This window comes from Miniopterus schreibersii (genome assembly GCF_964146895.1).
Source record: "Miniopterus schreibersii genome assembly, chromosome: 19".
NCBI lineage: Eukaryota > Metazoa > Chordata > Mammalia > Chiroptera > Miniopteridae > Miniopterus > Miniopterus schreibersii.
In genome coordinates, this window is record NC_138119.1 from 29,351,378 (window position 1) to 29,375,289 (window position 23,912).

Sequence of the window (23,912 nt, forward strand, 5' to 3'; positions counted from 1 at the left end):
CAGGAACTTAGTGGGAAATACAAAGAACTTAGCGAAAGCTACATCAGCATGAAAAAGCATATAGAAATAAGGAGTATGAACCAGACAGAAATGAAGAATACTATATCTAACATCAAGAATACCCTGGAAGGAATTAAAAGCAGGCTCAATGAAGCAGAGGACTGAATAAGTGAATTAGAAGATAAGGTAGGAAAACAACTCAACCAGAGCAGCAAGCAGGAAAATACTTAAAAAGCATGAGGACAGTTTAAGGCAACTGTGGGACAACATGAAACAGAACAAAATGTGCACAATAGGGATGCCAGAGGGGGAGGGAAGGAGGCAAGGGAGAGAGAACCTGTTGGAAGAAATAATGGCAGAAAACTTTTCTAAGCTGGCGAAGGAGAAAGCCTACCAAGTTCAGAAAGCACAGAGGGCACCAAACAAGAGGAACCCAAAGAGACCCACTCCAAGACACACCACAATCAAAATGGCAAATGTTAAGGACAAAGAGAGAATATTAAGGGCTCCAGGAGAGACAATCAGTGACCAATGAGATACCCCATAAGGTTGTCAGAAGATTCCTCAACATAAACACTTCAGGCCAGAAGGGATTAGCATGAAGTTTTCAAAGTAATGAAAAGCAAGAACCTGAAACCAAGACTGCTCTATACAGCAAGGCTCTCATTTAAAATGGAAGGGGAAATAAAGAGCTTCCCAGACAAAAGAAGGATAAAGGAGCTCAGTACTACTAACCCAGGACTGCAAGAAATGCTAAAAGGACTGCTCTAAGAAGAAAAATATATTGACAGAAAGGTACATAGGCATAAAGGGGGAAAATGGAGTAACATAAATAGATATCAATAAAAACCTTAAATATAAATGGAATAAATACACCAATCAAAAGTCATAGGGTAGCTGAGTGGATAAGAAAATATGACCCATATATATGCTGTCTACGAGAGACCCACCTCAGAGCAAAGGATTCACACAGGCTGAAAATGAAGGGATAGATACAAATATTCCATGAGAAATTGAAACAAAACAAACAAACAAACAAACAAAAAAGCTGGGGTAGCAATACTGATTTCTAACAAAACAGACTTCAAAATAAAGAACATAACAAGAGACAAAGAAGGTCACTATATAATACTAAAGGCATTGATCCAGCAGAAGGATATAACCCATATAAACATATATGCCTATAATATAGGAGCACCTAAATATAAAAATCTTGGTGGACTGTAAGGGGGATATTGACAGCAATACAACCATAGAGGGGGACTTTAACACCCACTGACATCACTGATGTTGTCACACACAAAATCAAGAAGGAAACAAAGACCTTAAAAGACACAATAGATCTAATGTATTTAATTGATGTTTACAGAACATTTCAACCCAAAGCAGCAGAATATGATTTCTTCTCAAGTGCACACAGAATATTCTCAAAAATAAACCACATATTAGGGCACAAACACAAGTCTCTACAAGTTCATGAAGATTGAAATCATATCAAACATCTTCTCAGATACAACAGCATGGAACTAGAAATCAATCGCTTTAAAAAAGCCTAAAAAATATTCAAACACATGGAGGCTATGTAGCATGCTATTAAACAATGAATGGTTTGCCAAAGAGATCAAGAAAGAAATAAAAAACTTCCTGTAAACAAACAAAAATAAACAGACAACAACCCCAAATCTATGGGACACAGCAAAAGCAATCCTGAGAGGAATGTTCATAACATTACAGGCATACCTCAAGAAACAAGGAAAAGCTCCCATAAATTATCTAGCACTACAACTAAAAGAATTAGAAAGAGAAAAACAAAAAAAGCCAATTCGAAGTAGAAGGAAGGAAATAATATAGATCACAGCAGAAATAAATGACACAGAAACAAAAAACAAAATACAAAAGATCAATGAAACCAAGAGCTTTTTCTTTGAACAGAAAAATAAGATTGATGTAACGTTAGCCAGACTCACTGATAAAGAAAAAGAGGGAGGACCCAAGTAAATAAGATCAGAAATGAAAGAGGCCCAGCCGGGCTTGGCTGAGCTGTTGAGCGTCGACCTAGGATCCAGGCGATCGGGTTCGATTTCAGGTCAGGGCACATACCCGGGTTGCGGGCTCAATCAATGACTCTCTTATAATTGATGTTTCTATCTATCTTTCCCCCTATCCTTTTCCCTCTCTGAAATCAATAAATATATTAAAAAAAAAAAAAGAAATGAAAGAGGCGAACTAACAATGGACACCACAGAAATAGAAAGAATCCAAAGAAAACACCATGAGAATGACAGGAGAAACTATATGCTAACAAACTGGATGACCTGAGTAAAACGGATAATTTCCTATAAAAAGACAATCTTCCAAAACTCAATTACGAAGAATCAGAAAACCTGAATATATCAATAATAACTGAGGAAATTGAAGCAGTAATCAAAAAACTCCCAGTAAAAAAAATCTGGGACCAGATGGATTTACAGGCGAGTTTTACCAAACATTGAAAGGAGAATTAACACCTAATGAACTTAAACTATTCCCGAAAATTCAATAGGAGGGAAGACTTCCAACCTCCTTTTATGATGCCAGTATTATCCTAATTCCAAAACCAGATCAAGAAACTAAAAAAAAAAAAAAAAAAATTACAGACCAATATATCCGATAAACATACTTGCTAAATTCCTGAACAAAGTATAACAAATCAGATCCAGCAATACATTACAAAGTTCATACAATATGACCAAGTGGGATTTATCCCGAGGATGCAAGGCTGATATAATATACCCAAATTAATAATGTGATACATCACACAAACAAAATGAAGGACAAAAATCATGATCATATCAATAGATGAAGAAAAAGCATTTGACAAACTCTAGTGTCAATTTATGGTAAAACTCCCAGCAAAGTGGGAATAGAGAGATCATACATCAACATAATAAAGGTCATAAATGACAAGCCTACAGCCAACATCATACTCAATGGCCAAAGATGAAAACCATTTCCATTAAACACTAGAACATGACAGGGTTGTCAGCTTTCACCAGTATTATTCAACATAGTACTGGAAGTCTTTGCCACAGTGATCAGACAGGAAGAAAACATAAAAGGCATCCAAATTGGAAAGGAGGAAGGAAAACTGTCATTATATGCAGATGACATGATATTGTAGAAAGAAAACACTAGACTCCACCAAAAACTTCCAAGGTTTAATAAATGAATTTGGCAATGGAGCAGGATATGAAATTAACATCCAAAAAGCAAAAACATTTTTATACATCAATAATGAAGTCTCAGAAAGAGAAACTAAAAAAAAAACACCATTTACCATTGCAACTAAAAAAATAAGACCTAAGAATAAACTTAATCAAGGACATAAAGACCTATACTTGAAAAAAGAAATAGAAAGATACAAAGAGGTGAACGAATATACTATGTTCATGGATTGGAAGAATTAACATTATTAAAATGTCCATATTACCCAAAGCAATCTATAGATTCAATGCAATTCCCATTAAAATACCAACAGCATATTTCACATAATTAGAACAAATATTCCAAATGCGTTTATGGAACTAAATAAGACGCTTAATAGCCACAGCAATTTTGAGAAAGAAAAATGGAGTTGGAGGAATCACTATAACAGATATCAATCTGCATTACAAAGCCATTTTAATCAAAACAGCATGGTATTGGTACAACAGACATACACATATATCAATGGAAAAGAACAGAAAACCCAGAAATTAACCCATGACATTATGGTCAATTAATATTTCACAAGAGAGGCAAAGGCATACAATGGTGTAAAGTCAGTCTCTTCATTGGGCAGGTACACGCAAAAAAATGAAACCAGACCACCAACTTACTCCATACACAAGAATAAATTCAAAATGGATAAAAAACTAAATGTAAGTCATGAAATCATAAAAATCCTGCAAAAAAAAACATAGGCAGTAAAATCAGAGATATGTCACACAGCGGAATTTTCAAAGATACATCCAATTAGAGAAGAGGGGGAAAATAAAAATAAACCAATGGGACTACATCAAAATGAAAAGCTTCTGCACAGAAAAAGAAATCATCCTCAAAATACAAAGGGACTCCACGGTATGGAAAAACATACTTGCAAAGGCTACATCTGATACAGGGTTAATTTCCAAAATATACAAAGAACTCATACACTCAACAAGAGAGAGACAAACCACCTGAATAAAAAATGGGCAAAGGACCTGAAAGATACTTCTCCAAAGAGGACATACAGATCGCCCAGAGATACTTGAAAAAATGCCCAAAGTTACTAATCATCAGAGAGATGCAAATTAAAACCACAATGAAGTATCACTTCACACATGTCAGAATGGCTCTCATCAACAAACCATCAAATGAGAGAGTACTGGCAAACAGGTAAAGAAAGAAGAACCCTAGTACACTGCTGGTGAGAATGCAGACCGGTGCAGACACAATGGAAAACAGTATGGAGGTTCCTCAGAAAATTTAAAATGGAACTGCCATTTCTAGGAATATATCCAAAGAATCTTGAAACACCAATCAGAAAGAATATATGCACCCCTAAGTTCATCGCAGCACTATTTACAATAGCTAGGACCTGGAAACAGCAGAAGTCCCCATCAGTAGATGAGTGGATAAAAAAAATGTGGGACATTTATACCATGGAAAACTATGCATCTTTAAAAATGAAGGATCTCTTACCCTTTGGGACAGCACGGATCGACCTGGAGAATATTATGCTAAGCAAAATAAGCCAGTCAGAAAAAGACAAATATCACATGATGCCACTCATAGGTAGAATCAAAAGAACAGAATAAATTGACAAACAAGATTGGACCACAAGACATGGAAGCATGAAACAGTATGACAGAAACCAGAGGGAAGGCGGGAAGGAGGGAAGGAAGAAATTAACCAAAGAATTTATAAGTATATATGCACAGTCCATGGACACAGACAAAAGACAGGTTAAGGACTGGGGTGGGTGGCATTTGGGTGGAAAGGGAGAAATGGGGGAAAATGAGGGACATCTGTAATACTGTCAACAATAAAATAAACTTTAAAAATATATAAGACTTCATGTCATATATTTTGTATCAGTGAACTGAGCATTTAATAAGTTAATAGATGTCAATTATATATCAAAATTTATAACTTTAACATTATTTAAAATAGAATTTATTCTTGTTTCACTAATCAATGAATCATGCTTGGCAACAAAAGTTCTCTGACCTAGCTGTTTCAGCTGAATTACTATATTGCTATGCTATTAGAATTTCTGGATTTTTTTGGGTTAGCTTTTATTCTTCCTAGAATAGTGTAATTTCTACTTCATCCACTCCTCTTCCTTGAAATTATCTGTGGGCTTGAAAGCCTAACGAATATGAAAGAACTATTATGTAAAATAATATCATGGAGACACATCAGGTAAAGCACTAAAGGCTAAAAGAATGCAGAGGCCTCTCCTATAAGGTTAAGGATGGAAGAAAGGAGATAGATCTACTTTATCCCCAAAAACCTCTCTTTACTTACTCCCTGGATTGGTCTTATATCAGATTGATGTTAAATTTTAAATATATATATTTTTATAATTCTATCAAATAATAAAAATTATATGACTCTTTTGAAATTAAAATTATTGGGGTAAGTGGTTAATAACACTATGTAAATTTCAAGTGCACAACGTTATAATAGGACATCTGCCTGCTCTACTGTGAAGTTTAGTCTCCTTCCCTCGCCTGCCTTTAACCTCTTCATCTTCTCCCCACCACCTTTCCCTTCTGGTAACCACCATTTGGTTGTCTGGAACTGGGAGGTGGGGTTTTTTGCTGGTTTCCTTGTGTCCATGTGTTGCTTTTTGCTTTATATCCCACATGAGTGAAATCATAGCTTTAGTCCTTTCCTGGCTGACTTACTTCCTTAGCATAATCCTCTCAAGATCCGTCCATACTGTTGCAAGTGGCAATAATTAATCTTTTTAGGTCTGAGTACTATTCCACTGTATATACATACCAAGTCTTCTTTATCCAATCATCTGTTGAAGGACACTTAGGTTGTTTCCATGTCTTAGCTATTGTGAATAATGCTGCAATGAACATAGGGTTCCCTATATCTTGATAAGTGTTTTCAATTTTTTCTGGTAGATACCCAGAAGAAGGGTTGCTGGTTCATGTGTTACCTCTGTTCTTAATTTTTTCTGATGACCCTCCATACTGTTTTCCATAGTGGCTGCACCAATCTACATTCCCACCAACAGAGCATGAGGGTTCTCTCTTCTCCATATTCTCAACACTTGTTATTTCTTGTCTTTTTGATAACAGACATTTTATCAGGTGTGAAGTCGTATCTCATTGTGGTTTTGATTTGCATTTCCCTAATAACTAGTGATGTTGAGAATCTTTTAATATATTGGAAGGCCATCTGTATGTCTCCCTTGGGTAATTGTCTATTCAGGTCTTCTGCCCCTATTCTAATCAGATTTTGTTGTTGTTGAACTGTAAGAGTTCTTTATATATTTTGGAAATTAGCCCCTATCAGAGGTATCCTCTGCAAATACTTATTCCCATTCAGTTGATTGCCTGTTTTGTTGTTCTTCTTAATCCATTTTCAAGGATATTTTTTCCATTAATTTTTAGTGGGAGTGGGAAGGAGGGAGGGAGGAAGGAAGGAAGGGAGAGAGAGAAACATCAATGTGAGAGAGACACAACCACTGGTTGCCTCCTGCACACACCTGAACTGGGACCAGAGATTGAAGCTGCCACACAGGTACCTGCCCTTGACCTGGAATCAAACTCACAACCCTTCAGTGTGAGGACTGATGCTCTAACCATTGAGCCATGCTGGCCAGGGCAGTTGCCTTTTTGTCTTTTGACAGTTTCTTTTGCTGTGCAGAAGGGAGAGGGAAAGGGAGAAACATGGATGGGAGAGTGAAACATTGAACAACCGGTTGCTTGCAGCACTCCCCCTACCAGAGATCAAGCCAGCAACCCTGTCATGTGCCATCTCCAGAATAGAATAGGCAACCCTTTGGTACATGGGAGAGTGCCCAACGAACTGAGCCACACCTGACAGGGCCATATGGATCTTTGATATCAGCATACTGGATCTGGTCAGTGCTAGCTAAATTCCTGCAGTTGGGCAACCTTGCATCAGCCATGAAGTCTTGGCCAAGGCCGAATCTTCTACAAGCAGAAACTGGGACTGCTAATGCCTGTAATATGCTCATAAGGAAACTGTTAGTGTGTGAATTCCTTTTATCAGTTTGTCTGTACATTTTATTCTAATTCCATTTCATGGTTAGTCAGTGTACTATAAAGTTTTTATTCACTCTTACAATATCTTTAGCTTTTTCTTTCTTCTCAGGATTGCTTTGGCTATTCAGAGTCTTTTGTAGGCCCATAAAATTAGATAAAATTTTGTTTTATTTCTCTGAAAAATGCCATTGGAATTTTGATGGGGATTGCATTAAGTTTGTATAGTGCTTCACATATATGGCCATTTTAACAATGCTAAATCTCCTAATCCATTAACATGAAAGATAAATGAAATATCTTTCCATTTATTGGTTTTCTTCAATTTCTTTCAACAATGTACTTTTCAGTATAAAGTTCCTTCACATCCTTTGTTGACTCCTATGTATTTTATTTTGATTGTTCCAATGTAAATAGGATACTTTGCTTTATTTCTCTTTGTGATATTTTGTTGTTAATATGTAAGAATAGCCCAGGCGGGTGTGGCTCAGCAGTTGAGCATTGACCTCGGATCCAGGAGATTGCAGTTTGATTCCTGGTCAGGGCACATGCCTGGGTTGAGGGGTTGATCCCCAGTTGGGGGTGTGCAGGAAGCAGCCGATCAATGACTCTCTCATCATTGATGTCTCTCTTTCTCTCTCCATCTCTCTCCCTCTCTCTATCTCTCTCTGAAAGCAATGAAGACATATTTTTAAAAACCCAATATAGGAAATTTTTCAAAATATGTAACAACACGATGAATTCTTGTACACTGATATTGTATCCTGCAACTAACTTTATTTGTGTATTTTCTTTAAAAGTTTTTTGGTGGAGTCTTTAGGGTTTCCTATATAGAGAATTTTGTCATATGCAAATAGTGACAGCTTCCCTTCTTCCATCTAATTTAGATGCCTTTTAGTTCATTTTCTTGCCTATTTTCTCTGGCTAGGAATTCCAGTACTCTGTCGAATAACAGTGGTGCGAATGGGCATCCTTGTCTTGTTCCTGATTTTACAGGAAAAGATTTCAGTATACTGTTTCACATATATGGCCATTTTAACAATGCTAAATCTTCTAATCCATTAACATGAAATATCTTTCCATTGACTATGACATTAGCTGAGTGTCACAGCATGCGTTTATTATGTTGAGATACTTTCTTCTCTACCTAATTTATTGTGTTTTAGTCATAAGTAGCTGTTGTATGTTGTCAAATGTCTTTTTTGCATCTTGAAGTGATCATGTGATTTTCATCTCTTATTTGTTAATGTGGTGCATCACACCGATTGATTTGTGAGTGTTTAATCATCCTTCCATCCTTGAAATGAACTTCACTTCATCATGATATGTGATACTTTTAATGTATAGTTGTATTTGATTTACCAGTATTTTGTTTACAATTTTTGTATTGATACTCATTAAGGATATTGGCCTGTATATTTCTTTTGTGTGTGTTGTCCTTGACTGGCTTTGTTATCAGGGAAAAGTTGGCCTCATGAAATGAGTTTGGAAGTATTCCCTCCTTTTGAATTTTTGGAAGAGTTTGAGAAGGATTGGTATTTAATCCTCTTTGAATGTGTTGCAGTATTAAACAATGAAGCCATCTGGGCCTGGACTTGTGTTTAAGGGGAAGTATTTGATTACTGCTTAAATTTCCTTACTAGTGATCCTTTACTTAGGTTTTTCAATTCTTATATTTTTAATTTCAGTATAGTTGGTATATAATATTTTATCAATTGTATTAGTTTTATGTATATAATATAGATTTGAAAATGTTATACCTTACCATGAGATCATCCAACTAATTCTACCATCAACTGTCATGGTGAAAATTTATAACAATAGTATTTCCCTTCACCTTTTTCATGCATCCCCGCATCCACCTCCCCTCTGGAAACCATCCCTTTATTCACTGCTTCTATGAGTTTGTTCTTGTGTTGTTTAGTTTTGTGTGTTTATTTAGATTTCACATATAAGTGAAATTATATCGTATTTGTTTTTCTCTTTTATACTTATTTAACATAGCACAATACACCCTAAGGCCATGTATGTTTTTGCAAATGGCAAGATTTCATTCTTTTTTATATTAGCGCAATATTCCAGTACGTGTGTGTGTGTGTGTGTGTGTGTGTGTATATACATAAATTCTTTAACCATTCATGTAATTATGAACTCCAAGTTTGCTTTCACATCCTGGGTATTATAAGTAATGCAGCAAGGAACATATGTGTCCATGTATTTTTTTAATTAATTGGATAAATACCCAGAATTGCAGTTTTTGGGTTGTATTGTAGACCTATTTTTACTTCTTTAAGCAATATCAATAGAGTACCCTACAGTGGTAGCACCAATTTGCAGTCCCACCAACAGCTCACAAGGCTTCCATTGTTTCCACATCCTTGCCAACCCATGCTGTTTGTTTGTTGGACTTTTGAACACAGCCATCTTTATTGGTATAATGTGGGATCTCATAGTGGTTCTGATTTTCACTGTCTTGGTCATTAGTGATATTGAGCATCTTTTCAAATGTCTGTTAGCCATAAGTATGTCTTCTTGGAGATATGTCTTTTCATTTCTTCTGCCCATTTTCTGATGAGTTGTTTAATTTTTTTACTGTTAGCATTATTACACATGTTCCCCATTTTTCACATTTAGAACCCATCTACCTAGACCCAGCCCTACCCCCCTACCACTCTGGCCCTAACCACATTGATGTCTGTGTCCATGGGATAAGCATATATGCTCTTTGGCTATTCTCTTCACCTTCTTTCATCCTGTCTGCCCCACCCACTTCCGAATTTGTTATTGTATACAATATCAAAAGAGATTTGAATAAAATAAAAGCTATACATTGCTCTACTAAATTCATGGAAATACTTTTTTCTTCTTTATTTTTATTTAGTTTATTGGATTCACATTGGTTAATAAATGTATACATGTTTCAAATGTACAAATCTATGATACACGATCTGTTTATTGCATTGTACCCACCACCCAAAGTCAGTTCATTTTCTGTCACATATATTAGGTCCCCTTTTCCCTTTACCCCACCCCCACATCCCTCTGATAACCACCAAACCTGTCTATGTCTACGAGTTTCAGTTTTGTATCTCACATATGAGTCACATCATATGGTTCTTAGCTTTTTCTGACTTATTTTGCTGAGCATGCTACTCTCAAGGGCCATCCATGTTGTCACTAATGGCCAAACTTAAGATTCACATTGCCCCAGAATAACAATAGTCTAATAAAAAATTTCCTGGAGAATTTCAAAGCCTGAAAAAATACATGGCTATTAAAAATCTACATGCACCTGAGGAAACCATCACTGTAACAGTGCAATCTACATTGTACAATGTGTGAAAAACTTTAGAGTAATAAAAATAAAAGTTTTGGGTACTTACTTGTGCATGCCTCCATGATCTTTGTCCAGGCAGCATTCTTGTCACAAACAATACGGGTCGGAAGAGGAGGATCCTTAGGCACATATCCTGGGAGACACTCATAGTCTATTTCAACCCCAATATTATAAGGGGGTGTAATATTACCCTTGGGTAGCATAGAATGGAATTTCGGTGGGTCTTCACATACATCTGGGCATAACAGAATAAGAACATGAAAGTAAATTATTTTCTCTTTTTCACAAACCCCAGATTAAGGCCTGAGAGCAGGCAAGGAGTACAGAATGAATGGAAAGGTCCTTGGGAAAACTGGAAGTGATTGTGCCAGGATTTTACCAAACTGTAAGCGATGCTTGTTTTAAATAAGATCTATTAGCTTTTGCTTACTTTGGGAATAAACTGAATATTCATTCAACAGTAAACTGAAGAGACAGGAGAAATAATTTTGGCTTTAAAATATATTTATAGGTATGCACCCTTCCCATTTTTTCTGAGTTCATTTCTCACTCCCTTCTCCCCTAGGAAGACTTTATAGCCCTCGATCAGATTGCTCTTCCACAGTCTGAAAGGCAAACTGATGATGACTTGTCACTTCAGGCTCAGTCTCCTCTCAGGAGACAAGATCCTAAAGATCAAGGATCACGTGCCTCCTTTTTCACTGCACTCTGGCCAGTGGTACTCAAGGAATGCTATGGTAAGCGCTGACTATTACACAAGAGTCGTGAATTAATCGATCAAAATAAATATGGACTAAACTAGTTGACAATATAAAATTGGAGTAGTTCAAAAATGGTGGCACTCTAACAAGAGGCTGAGTGTCCCTGCTCCCAAGCATGGACTGGATTTACAGCTAAAATACTGCATAGGCAGCTAGTAAAAACAAGGGAAATATAGCTGATTGGATATATTTTGATGAAGGAGCACTGAAGAAACATTGTAGAGACTGGTAGGACAGGGGAAGGGGTGGAACAGGAGAGTCCCCCCACAAAGGCCATGCTTGGCTCAAAGACCTGAGGGTTAGAGGCTGCAAAGGTCCCTCCCCTTGGTAGGCGGGACTTGTTGGGGGCATAGATGTTGATCATGCTCTACTGACAGTGATTGTGAAAGGGGGGAAGGCACCTAAAAGGAATAGGACCATAGTTGTTTAATGATTATTCACCGTACTAACTATAGATCAGGAGGTTTTCTTCAGAACCTGGGAAACTGGAGGATGTGCTGCAAGAAGAAAAACAGGGCTGTAAAAAGATAAGACACGATGGGACCTGGAGGAGTCCTTTGCTCACGAAAGAAAATGTATTTTGATACGAGACAAAGCACAGAATGCACTTTGATTTGGTTGCTGTGCCTGGAGACAGACCCCTCTAGAAATTTGCCTCTGGAATACTGACCATTCTCAGGTCCCAGGAACTGGCAGAGCTGGGTTTTAACCCCATTGAAAGTTAACTTCTTTTTTATCTGACTTTAAGATCCTTGAAAGAGACACAGGAATGATAGGCTCTGTAGCCATCCTCTCACCCCTTCCCCCCTTGCATGCAGTCTTTCTTCTTTATCCCTATATAATCAGCCAGCTAGTAAGGAGAGAGCAGAGCAGATTTTATGTGCTCAAATCCTGCTGCTCTCTCCCATACTGCCAGCATTATTGGAATAAACACACATCTATGATTCAACTCTGTCTCTGCTTAATTGGCCCAAGTGGAGACAGGCAGCCCAGACCCATTGTGTCCAGTTTCAGACTGGCATCCAGAAGCAGAGATCTCAAAGCCTCAGCAATGGAGAAGGGAAGGAGAGCCCATGCACATCGAGCAGAGGGAGCCAGGAGAGCTATCTGCCTTTGAGGTGGGGTCTGAACCTTCCCAGTGGAAGAACACGCCTAATGGCAGCAGCTTCAGCAGGAGATATTCAATCCTGGTGCTGACTGCAAGAAAGGCTGTCGCACAGTGTGTGGCCTCAGAATAGAAAGGGGCCTGTGGGCTGCCCTAGCAGTAAACTAAAGGGACCACCTGCTTTCCTGTACAGCATTGTATAGAGCCCCAGAAAGCATTTGAACTGTATGGTGCAAGAAAGTGGAAGTGAGACTTCTCACCACCAGAGAGAGACTGAAGCTGCCTGCAAGGCACAGTAGGGATTTTGATCTGCTCTGAAGACAGCCGGGATGCTGAGCAGAGCAGGAAATCATGGCCACATCTTTACTGAGATCACCTGTGTGAGCGAACCTGCATGGGGCTAACTTTGTAATCCCTTCTGCTAGGACCTGTGGTGCAAGGATGCCACATCCTAAAGAAGCTGGTTTTCTGCCTGTTTGTTACTTTATGTTTTTATTATTGGTTGGCACCCCATGGCATCTACCTTCCTGGCTTATATTGGGGAGGCAGATCAGCAAAAGCCCGGTTTTGTGTTTGCTTTGTTCAGCCAACAAGAGCTGGGAAAGTGCCGGTAGAACACGCCTACCTATACTGCAGGTTAGAGCACCACCTCCACCAGAAAAGGGGTGGTCCAGCTCACTGAAGCCCCTGATACCCACTGCTGGGCACAGTTTGATGGGGGAAGAGAGAACAGCTCAAAGGGGAATATTTCTTTTTTTTTATCTTCAAATTTAAATTTATTAAGACATTCAGCTATGTCTGTCACTCTACATCCAAATTTGCTACTAAAAATAAAATAAAGTCACATCCTACATTAGGAATACCGAGTCTGAAAAACACTTCTGGAGCCAAAACTATTGTATAAATAAATGACTAGTTTCTTTTCATATCAAAATTCGATAAAAAATTACATTCCCCCCTCCCCAGTTCTACCTGTAGCCATAACAAATGTAAAAATTTAAATATGACACATCCTTGCCAAAGAAAAGGTGCAAAGTCTATTAACAGCTTTAAAAGTGGCATTTGCAGAGAGTGATCATACAGTTATGTACTCATTCACCAGTGCAAATATTGCCATAATTTAACACTGTAGATTCGGTTGCCAGAACTAAACATTACACAGGACTGAAAAGTACACGAGTGCTTTTATCAGTGCCCTAAAGCCCTTCCCACTTTGGTCTCCCACCCACACTAACATGGACTCCAAAGTGTTCATTAGAGTTTTAGTTTACTTCACACAGCCAACACAGTGTACAATATATTAACAAAGTTTCATATACACAAAATATCGAAGACTCCATCAGAAAGTTCAAGAGTCTTGGATTACATGAATGTAACCCCAAGGCCCAAGTGCCCCACCCCCCTCGAAGCACATACCAAATATGAGCGTGTTTTGATCTCTGGATACAATCAATGCTCTTATATCTTTGAATTCAATCAGTGCTGTACAAAACTCAATATTATCACCAGACTGAGTTCCAATTAGCTGAGGGGAAAGGGGGTGGAGAAAGGGGCTGGTAACTACTCATATTCTGCTGCAAGAATGATCCTGTCCCATAGAAGGTGAAATGTCAGTTCCACTTCTGCCTGCCTCTTCCCAGACTGTCCTTATGTTCTTTGTCTTCCTTTCAGACACACAAATCTGATTTTTTTTTATCCCTTACAAATCAGGGGCAGCTTCTGAAGTTGTTGAGGTTGAATTTCCTTGGCAAACCTCTACAAAACATCAGCATATGATATATAAATATATTTTGATTAGCATACATTGCAAAATTTATCTCAAAGGGGAATATTTCAAGAGTAAGATTCTCAAGGACTATAGTTTGGGAACCAGAAGAAGTACTTAAAACCCCTTCTGGGGCCTGGGCAGGTAACGTGCTCATGAGAGTCTCTTTTGATCCATTGCACAGAGCCAAGGACACCTAAAACTGCCCATACAGAAAAGAAAACAGTCTCAATTCAATCTGAACCTGTACCAGGTCATTTTAGAGGAAACTAGAGCTGGAGAATATGGTAGGGACTGAGGAGTTCGCTTTGAAGCAGAGATTAATTTCCCCACAGTGAGTGCCTGACACTGAAGTCTCTCAGTAAGAGGTCCAATGGAAATAGCTATACAGTTGGCCTGCACCCTAAAGACTGTCTTCAGAAGATGCTGGAGTAAGACCAGGCAACCAGAAGGGGGAGGCAAAGTAGATGACAGGTAGAAGTGGTCCACAAAGAGCCTCAGACCAACCAGCTACATAAAGAATCCAGGAGACAAACCTACATAACTCCTGATATTGGCTGCACTAAAGTGCCTCCCGGGAGGCCCCAAATCAGCATACAAAATCGTAAGTCTGAGAAAAAATAATCTGCCCAGACAAAATTCACTTGGCTGGCTTTTAAAAAACAATTACCATTATTATCATCATCCTTACTATTATTACTGGATGTGTTCTAGGAAATTAGTGAGAGCCACAAGATACTTAAAGGGAACTTCCAGGAACTTAGTGGGAAATACAAAGAACTTAGCGAAAGCTACATCAGCATGAAAAAGCATATAGATATTAGGAGTAAGAACCAGGCAGAAATGAAGAATACTATATCTAACATCAAGAATACCCTGGAAGGAATTAAAAGCAGGCTCAATGAAGCAGAGGACTGAATAAGTGAATTAGAAGATAAGGTAGGAAAACAACTCAACCAGAGCAGCAAGCAGGAAAGTACTTAAAAAGCATGAGGAGAGTTTAAGGGAACTGAGGGACAACATGAAACAGAACAAAATGTGCACAATGGGGGTGCCAGAGAGGGAGGGAAGGAGGCAAGGGAGAGAGAACCTGTTGGAAGAAATAACGGCAGAAAACTTTTCTAAGCTGGCGAAGGAGAAAGCCTACCAAGTTCAGAAAGCACAGAGGGCACCAAACAAGAGGAACCCAAAGAGACCCACTCCAAGACACACCACAATCAAAATGACAAATGTTAAGGACAAAGAGAGAATATTAAGGGCTCCTAGAAGGACAAACAGTGACCAACAAGAGATGCCTATAAGGTTGTCAGAAGATTTCTCAACAGAAACACCTCAGGCCAGAAGGGATTAGCATGAAGTTTTCAAAGTAATGAAAAGCAAGAACCTGAAACCAAGACTGCTCTATACAGCAAGGCTCTCATTTAAAATGGAAGGGGAAATAAAGAGCTTCCCAGACAAAAGAAGGATAAAGGAGCTCAGTACTACCAACCCAGGACTGCAAGAAATGCTAAAAGGACTGCTCTAAGAAGAAAAATATATTGACGGAAAGGTACATAGGCATAAAGGGGGAAAATGGAGTAAAATAAATATTTATCATTAAAAATCTTAAATATAAATGGAATAAATACACCACTCAAAAGTCATAGGGTAGCTGAGTGGATAAGAAAATATGACCCATATATATGCTGTCTACGAGAGACCCACCTCAGAGCAAAGGATTCACACAGGCTGAAAATGAAGGGATGGAATCAAATATTCCATGAGAAATTGAAACAAAACAAAGAAACAAACAAAAAAGCTGGGGTAGCAATACTGATTTCTAACAAAACAGACTTCAAAATAAAGAACATAACAAGAGACAAAGAAGGTCACTATATAATACTAAAGGCATTGATCCAGCAGAAGGATATAACCCATATAAACATATATGTCTATAATATAGGAGCACCTAAATATATAAAAATCTTGGCGGGCTATAAGACAGATATTGACAGCAATACAACCATAGAGGGGGACTTTAACACCCACTGACATCACTGGATAGATCATTCACACACAAAATCAACAAGGAAACAAAGACCTTAAAAGACACAATAGATCTAATGCATTTAATTGATATTTACAGAACATTTCAACCCAAAGCAGCAGAATATACATTCTCCTCAAGTGCAGGTAGAACATTCTCAAAAATAAACCACATATTAGGGCACAAACACAAGTGTTTACAAGTTCATGAAGACTAAAATCATATCAAGCATCTTCTCAGATCACAACGGCATGGAACTAGAAATCAATTGCTTTAAAGAAAACCTAAAAAATATTCAAACACATGGAGGCTATGTAGCATGCTATTAAACAATGAATGGTTTGCCAAAGAGATCCTGAAAGAAATAAAAAACTTCCTGTAAACAAACAAAAATAAATAGACAACAACCCCAAATCTATGGGACACAGCAAAAGCAATCCTGAGAGGAAAGTTCATAGCATTACAGGCATACCTCAAGAAACAAGGAAAAGCTCCCATAAATTATCTAGCACTACAACTAAAAGAATTAGAAAGAGAACAGCAAAAAAAGCCAACTGGAAGTAGAACTAAGGAAATAATATAGATCAGAGCCGAAATAAATGACACAGAAACTAAAAACGAAATACAAAAGATCAATGAAACCAAGAGCTTTTTCTTTGAACAGGAAAGTAAGATTGATGTAACGGTCCGGCCAGGCGTGGCTCAGCAGTTGAGCGTTGACCTGGGATCCAGGCGATCAGGGTTCGATTCCTGGTCAGGGCACATGTCCAGGTTGAGGGCTTGATCAATGATTCTCTCATCATTGATGTTTCTATCTCTCTCTCTCCCTCTCCTTTCCTCTCTCTGAAATCAATAAAGATATATTAAAATACAAAACAAAAAGATTGATGTAACGTTAGCCAGACTCACTGATAAAGAAAAAGAGGGAGGACCCAAATAAATAAGATCAGAAATGAAAGAGGTGAAGTAACAACAGACACCACAGAAATAGAAAGAATCCAAAGAAAACACCACGAGAATGCCAGGAGAAACTATATGCCAACAAACTGGACAACCTGGGTGAAATGGATAAATTCCTAGGAAAAGACAATCGTCCAAAACTCAATCAGGAAGAATCAGAAAACCTGAATATGTCAATAACAACTGAGGAAATTGAAGCAGCAATCAAAAAACTCCCAGTAAAGAAAATCTGGGACCAGATGGATTTACAGAAGAGTTTTACCAAACACTGAAAGAATTAACCCCTAATCTACTTAAACTATTCCCGAAAATTCAAGAGGAGGGAAGACTTCCAACCTCCTTTTATGAGGCCAGTATTACCCTAATTCCAAAACCAAATCAAGAAACTAAAAAATAAAAATAAAAAAATTACAGACCAATATACCCGATAAACATACTTGCTAAATTCCTCAACAAAATATTAACAAATCAGATCCAGCAATACATTACAAAGTTCATACAACATGACCAAGTGGAATTTATCCCAGGGATGCAAGGCTGAGATAATATTCCCAAATTAATAAATGTGATACATCATATAAACAAAATGAAGGACAAAAATCATGATCATATCAATAGATGCAGAAAAAGCATTTGACAAAATCTAGTGTCAATTTATGGTAAAAACTCTCAGCAAAGTGGGAATAGAGAGATCATACATCAACATAATAAAGGTCATAAATGACAAGCCTACAGCCAACATCATATCCTGCAACTTACTGTATTTGTTCATTTTCTCTAAAAGTCTTTTGGTGGAGTCTTTAGGGTTTACTATATAGAGAATTTTGTCATATGCAAATAGTGATAGCTTCCCTTCTTCCATCCCAATTTGGATGCCTTTTTGTTCATTTTCTTGCCTATTTTCTCTGGCTAGGAATTCCAGTGTTCTGTTGAATAACAGTGGTGAGAATGGGCATCCTTGTCTTGTTCCTGATTTTACAGGAAAAGATTTCAGTATACTGCTTTACATATATGGCCATTTTAACAATGCTAAATCTTCTAACCTATTAACATGAAATATCTTTCCACTGACTATGACATTAGCTGAGTGTCACAGCATGCCTTTATTATGTTGAGATATTTGGCTTCTCTACCCATTTTATTGTGTTTTAGTCATAAGTAGCTGTTGTATGTTGTCAAATGCCTTTTCTGCATCTTGAAGTGATCATGTGATTTTCATCTCTTGTTTTGTTAATGTGGTGCATCACACTGATTGATTTGTGAGTATTTAATCATCCTTCCATCCTTGAAATGAACTTCACTTCATCATGATATGCGATACTTTTAATGTATAGTTGTATTTGATTTACCAGTATTTTGTTTACAATGTTTGCATTGATGCTCATCAAAGATATTGGCCTATATATTTCTTTTTTGTGTGTTGTCCTTGACTGGTTTTGTTATGAGGAAAAAGTTGGCCTCATGAAATAAGTTTGAAAGTACTCCGTCCTGCCCGGCCAGGCGTGGCTCAGAAGTTGAGCATCGACCTAGGATCCAGGAGATCAGGGTTCGATTCCCGGTCAGGGCACATGCCCAGGTTGTGGGCTCGATCAATGACTCTCTCATCATTGATGTTTCTGTCTCTCTCTCTCCCTCTCCTTTCCTCTCTCTGAAATCAATAAAGATATATTTTTTAAAAAAAAGAAAGTACTCCGTCCTATTGAAATTTTTGGAAGAGTTTGAGAAGGATTGGTATTTAATCTTCTTTGAATGTGTTGCAGAATTAAACAATGAAGCCATCTGAGCCTGGACTTGTTTTTAAGGGGAAGTATTTGATTACTGCTTAAATTTCCTTACTAGTGATCCTCTACTTAGGTTTTCCAATTCTTTTTTTTTAATTTCACTATAGTTGGTATATAACATTTTATCGATTGTATTAGTTTTAGGTATACAATATAGTGATTTGAAAATTTTATGCTTTACCATGAGATCATCCAACTCACTCTACCATCAACTGTCATGGTGAAAATTTATCACAATAATATTTCCCTTCACCTTTTTCATGCATCCCCCCATCCACCTCCCCTCTGGCAACCATATCTTTATTCACTGTTTCTATGAGTCTGTTCTTGTGTTGTTTCTTTGTTTTGTGTGTTTATTTAGACTCCACTTATAAGTGAAATCATGTGGTGTTTGTTTTTCTCTTTTATACTTACTTAGCATAGCATAATACACCCTAAATCCATCTATGTTGTTGCAACTGGCAAAATTTCACTTTTTATATTAGTGCATATTCCAGTGTGCGTGTGTGTGTGTGTATGTGTGTGTGTGTGTGTGTGTGTGTGTGTGTGTGTACATATATATATATATATATATATGTACACACACACATATATAATTTATCCATTCATGTAATTATGAACACCTAGTTTGCTTTCATATCTGGCTATTATAAGTAAAGCAGCAGCAATATATGTGTGCATGTATCTTTTTAAATTAATTGGATAAATACCCAGAATTAGAGTTGCTGGGTTATATTGTAGATCTATTTCTAGTTTTTTAAGGAATATCTATATAGTTCCCTATAGTGGCTGCACAAATTTGCAGTCCCACCAACAGCTCACAAGGCTTCCATTGTCTCCACATCCATGCCCACACATGCTGTTTGTTTGTTGGACTTTTGAACATAGGCATCCTGACTGGTGTGATGTGGGATCTTATAGTGGTTCTGATTTTCACTGTCTTGGTCATTAGTGATATTGAGCATCTTTTCAAATGTCTGTTGGCCATAAGTATGTCTTCTTGGAGATATGTCTTTTCATGTCCTCTGCCCATTTTCTGATCAGTTCTTTAATATTTTTATGGATGACATTATTAGAGATGTCTTCTCGTTTCCTCAACTTTGACCCCATCCACCCAGACCAAGCCATATCCCCCTACTGCCCTAGCCCGAACAACACTTTTGTCTGTGTCAATGGGATATGCATATATGCTCTTTGGCTATTCTCTTCGCCTTCTTTCATCCTATCAGGCCCACCCACCTCCCAATTTGTTTTTTTATACAATGTCAAAAGAGATTTGACAAAATAGAAATTAAACATTGCTCTACTAAATTCATAGAAATATTTTCTTTAGTATTTATTTTTATTAAGTTTATTGGGTTCACATTGGTTAATTAGTTTATATATGTTTCAAGTGTAGAATTCTATGATACATGATCTGTATATTGAATATACTGTATTCAATACACCCAAAAGTCAGTTCACCCAAAGTCAGTTCACCCAAAGTCAGACCACCCAAAGTCAGTTCATTTTCTGTCACATATATTTGGTTCACTTTACTCATTTCCCTACCCCCACTTCCCTCTGGTAACCAACAAATTTGTTTGTATCTATGAGTTTCAGTTTTATATCTCACATATGAGTGAAATCATATGGTTCTTAGCTTTTTCTGACTTATTTTGCTCAGCATAATATTCTCAAGGTACATCCATATTGTCACTATGGCCAAAGTCAAGATTCACATTACTCCAGAAAATCAATAGCCAAATAAAAAATTTCCTGGAGAATTTCAAAGCCTGAAAAAAGACATTGCTATCTAAAAATTGACATTCACCTGAGAAAACCATCATTGTAATAGTGCAATATGCACTGTAAAATGTGAGAAATCTTTAGAGTAATAAAAATAAAAGCTTTTGTGTACTTACTTGTTGTACAAGCTTCCATGATGTGTGTCCAGGTGGAATTCTTCTGACAAACAACATTGGTGGGAAGAGGAGGATCCTTAGGCACATATCCTGGGAGACACTCATAGTCTATTTCAACCCCAATATTATAAGGGGGTGCAGGTGTCCCCTTGGGTTTCATAGAATGGAATTTCGGTGGATCTTGACATTGACCTGGGCATAACAGAGTAAGAACATGAAAGTAAATTATTTTCTCTTTTTCACCAGCCCCAGAATAAGGCCTGGCAGCAGACAGGGTGTACAGAATGAATGGAAAGGTCCTTGGCAAGACTGGAATCGATTGTGCCAGGCCTTTACCAGATAATGCGCTGTGCTTCCTTCAAGTAACATTCTATTACCTTTTGCTTTCTTTGGGAATAAGCTGAATATTCTTTCAACAATAAATTGAAGACACAGCAGAAATACTTTTGGCTTTAAACTATATTTATAGGTATGCATCCTTCCCATTTTTTCTGAGTTCATTTCCCACTCTCCTCTTCCCTAAGAAGACTTGATAGCCCTCGATCAGACTGCTCTTCCACAGTTTGAAATGCAAACTGATGATGACTTCTCACTTCAGGCTCAGTCTCCTCTCAGGAGGCAAGTTCCTAGAGATCGAGGATCATGTACCATCTTTGTCCACTACACTCTGTACCCAGTGGTGCTCAAGGAATGCTATGGTAAGCGCTGACTATTACACAAGCGTCAGGATTTCACAGATCAGAAAAAATATGGACTAAACTGTTTCAAAATATAAGACTGGGGTAGTTCAAAAATAGTGGCCTTCTAAGAAGGGGGTGAGTGCCCCTGCTCTCAGCCATGGAGTAGATTTACAGCTAAAATATTGCATAGTCAGCTTGTAAAAACAAGGGAAATATAGCTGATTGGGTATATTTTGACTAAGGAGTACTGAAGAAACATTGTAGAGACTGGTAAGAGAGGGGGAGGTGTGGAAGGGGCAGTGCCCCCGTCCCCCCTGAAGCCTATGCTTGACTGGGAGGCCTGAGGGTTAGAGGCTGCAAAGCTCCCTCCTCTTGGTAGTGTGGACTTGTTGGGGGCATAGATGTTGATCATGCTCTGTTGACAGTGGTTGTGAAAGGAGGGAAGGCACCTAATAGGAATAGGACCATAGTTGTTTAATGATTATTCACCATACTAACTATGGATCAGAAGTTTTCCTTCAGAACCTGGGAAACTGGAGGATGTGCTGCAAGAAGAAAAACAGGGCTGTAAGAAGATAAGAGACACAATGGGACCTGGGTGGGTGCTTTGCTCACAACAGAAAATGCATTTTGAGAACAGACAAAGGACACAACGCACTTTGATTTGGTTGCTGTGCCTGGAGACTGAACCTCCTCTGGGAATTTTCCTCTGGAATACTGACCATTCTCAGGTCCCAGGATCTGGTGGAGCTGGGTTTTAACCCCACTGAAAGTTAATTACCTTTTTTATCTGACTTCAAGATCCTGGAAAGGGACACCGGGACTACAGACTCTGTAGCCATCCTCCCCCTCCTTCCCCCCTTGCATGCAGCCTTTCTTCTTTATCCCTATACAATCAGCCAGCTAGTAAGGAGAGAGCAGAGCAGATTTTATGTGGACAAATCCTGCTGCTCTCTCCCATACTGCCAGCATTATTGGAATAAACACTTATATATGACTCAAACCTGTTTCTGCTTAATTGGCCCAAGTGGTGACAGGCAGCTCAGACCCATTGTGTCCAGTTTCAGACTGGCATCAAAATCAGGGATCTCAAACCCTCAGCAGTGGAGAAGGGAAGGAGAGGCCATGCACATCGGGAAGAGGGAGCCAGGAGAGCTGTCTGCCTTTGAAGTGGGGTCTGAACCTTCCCAGTGAAAGAGCACGCCTAATGCCAGCACCTTGATATTCACCCCCGGTGCTGACTGCAGAAAAGTCTGTCCTTTAGTGTGTGCTTCAGAATAGAAAGGAGTCTGTGAGCTTCCCTCAGCAGTGCACTGAAGGGACCCTCTGCTTTCCTGTAAAGCATTGTATAGAACTCCAGAAAGCATTTTAACTGTGTGGTGCAATGAAGGGGAAGCTAGACTTCTCACCACCAGAGAATGGAGCTGCGTGCGAGGCACAGTGGGGATTTTTCACCTGCTCATAAGAGAGCCCAGATAGCGAGCAGAACTGGGAATCAGGGCCCAGCTTTACTGAGATCACCTCTGTTGGAGACCTGTGTGGGGCTAACTTTGTAACCCCTTCTGCTTGGACATGAGTTGCAAGGGTGCCAGACCCTAAAAAAAGCAGGTTTTCTGCCTGTTTGTCATTGTGTATGATTTTTATTATTGGTTGGAACCCCATAGCATCTACATTCATGGCTTATATTGGGGAGCCAGACCAGCAAAATCCTGCTTTTGTGTTTGCATTGTAAAGCCAACCAGAACTGGGAAAGGAGGGGTGGAGCACGGCTGCCTCTCCTGCAGGCTAGGAGCTCCATATCCACCAGGAAAGGGGCTGGTCCAGCTCACTGAAGCCCCTGATACCCACCGCTGGGCACAGTTTGATGAGGAAAGGGACAACAACCCAAAGGAGGATATTTCAAGAGTAAGATTCTCAAGGACTATAGTTTGGGAACCAGAAGCAATGCTTAAAATCACTTCTGGGGCTGGGCAGGTATCGTGCTCACTAGAGTCTCTTTTGATCAATCCCACTGAACAAGCCCAGCTAAAACTGCCAATACAGAAAAGGCAACAGGCTCAATTCAATCTGAACCTGCACCAGGTCATTTTAGGGGGAACTAGAGCTGGAGAATATAGTAGAGACTGAGGAGTTGCCTTTGAAGCACAGATTAATTTCCCCACAGTGAGTGCCTGACGCTGAAATCTCTAAGTAAGAGGCCAAATAGCGATAGGTACACAAGCTGAGCTGTACCCTAAAGACTCTCTTCGGAAGATGCTGGAGTAAGACCAGGCAACCAGAAGGAGGAGGCAAAGTACAGGACAGGTACAGGTGGTCTATAGTGAGCCTCAGAAAAACCAGCTACAT

The 23,912-nt window shown here is 38.6% G+C and overlaps 1 protein-coding gene across 1 annotated transcript in view; it reads right to left on the reverse strand.

Moving 5' to 3' along the window:
- LOC308548711 (complement receptor type 1-like) overlaps positions 1-23,912 on the reverse strand; it is a 134,266-nt gene that overhangs the window by 79,598 nt on the left and 30,756 nt on the right. Inside the window, exons 4-5 of the mRNA XM_081120666.1 lie at positions 20,887-21,078; positions 10,631-10,819 (exon numbers count right to left, since the gene is read on the reverse strand). Coding sequence (XP_080976792.1) covers positions 10,631-10,819; positions 20,887-21,078 — 381 coding nt within the window. The remainder of the gene's footprint in view (positions 1-10,630; positions 10,820-20,886; positions 21,079-23,912) is intronic.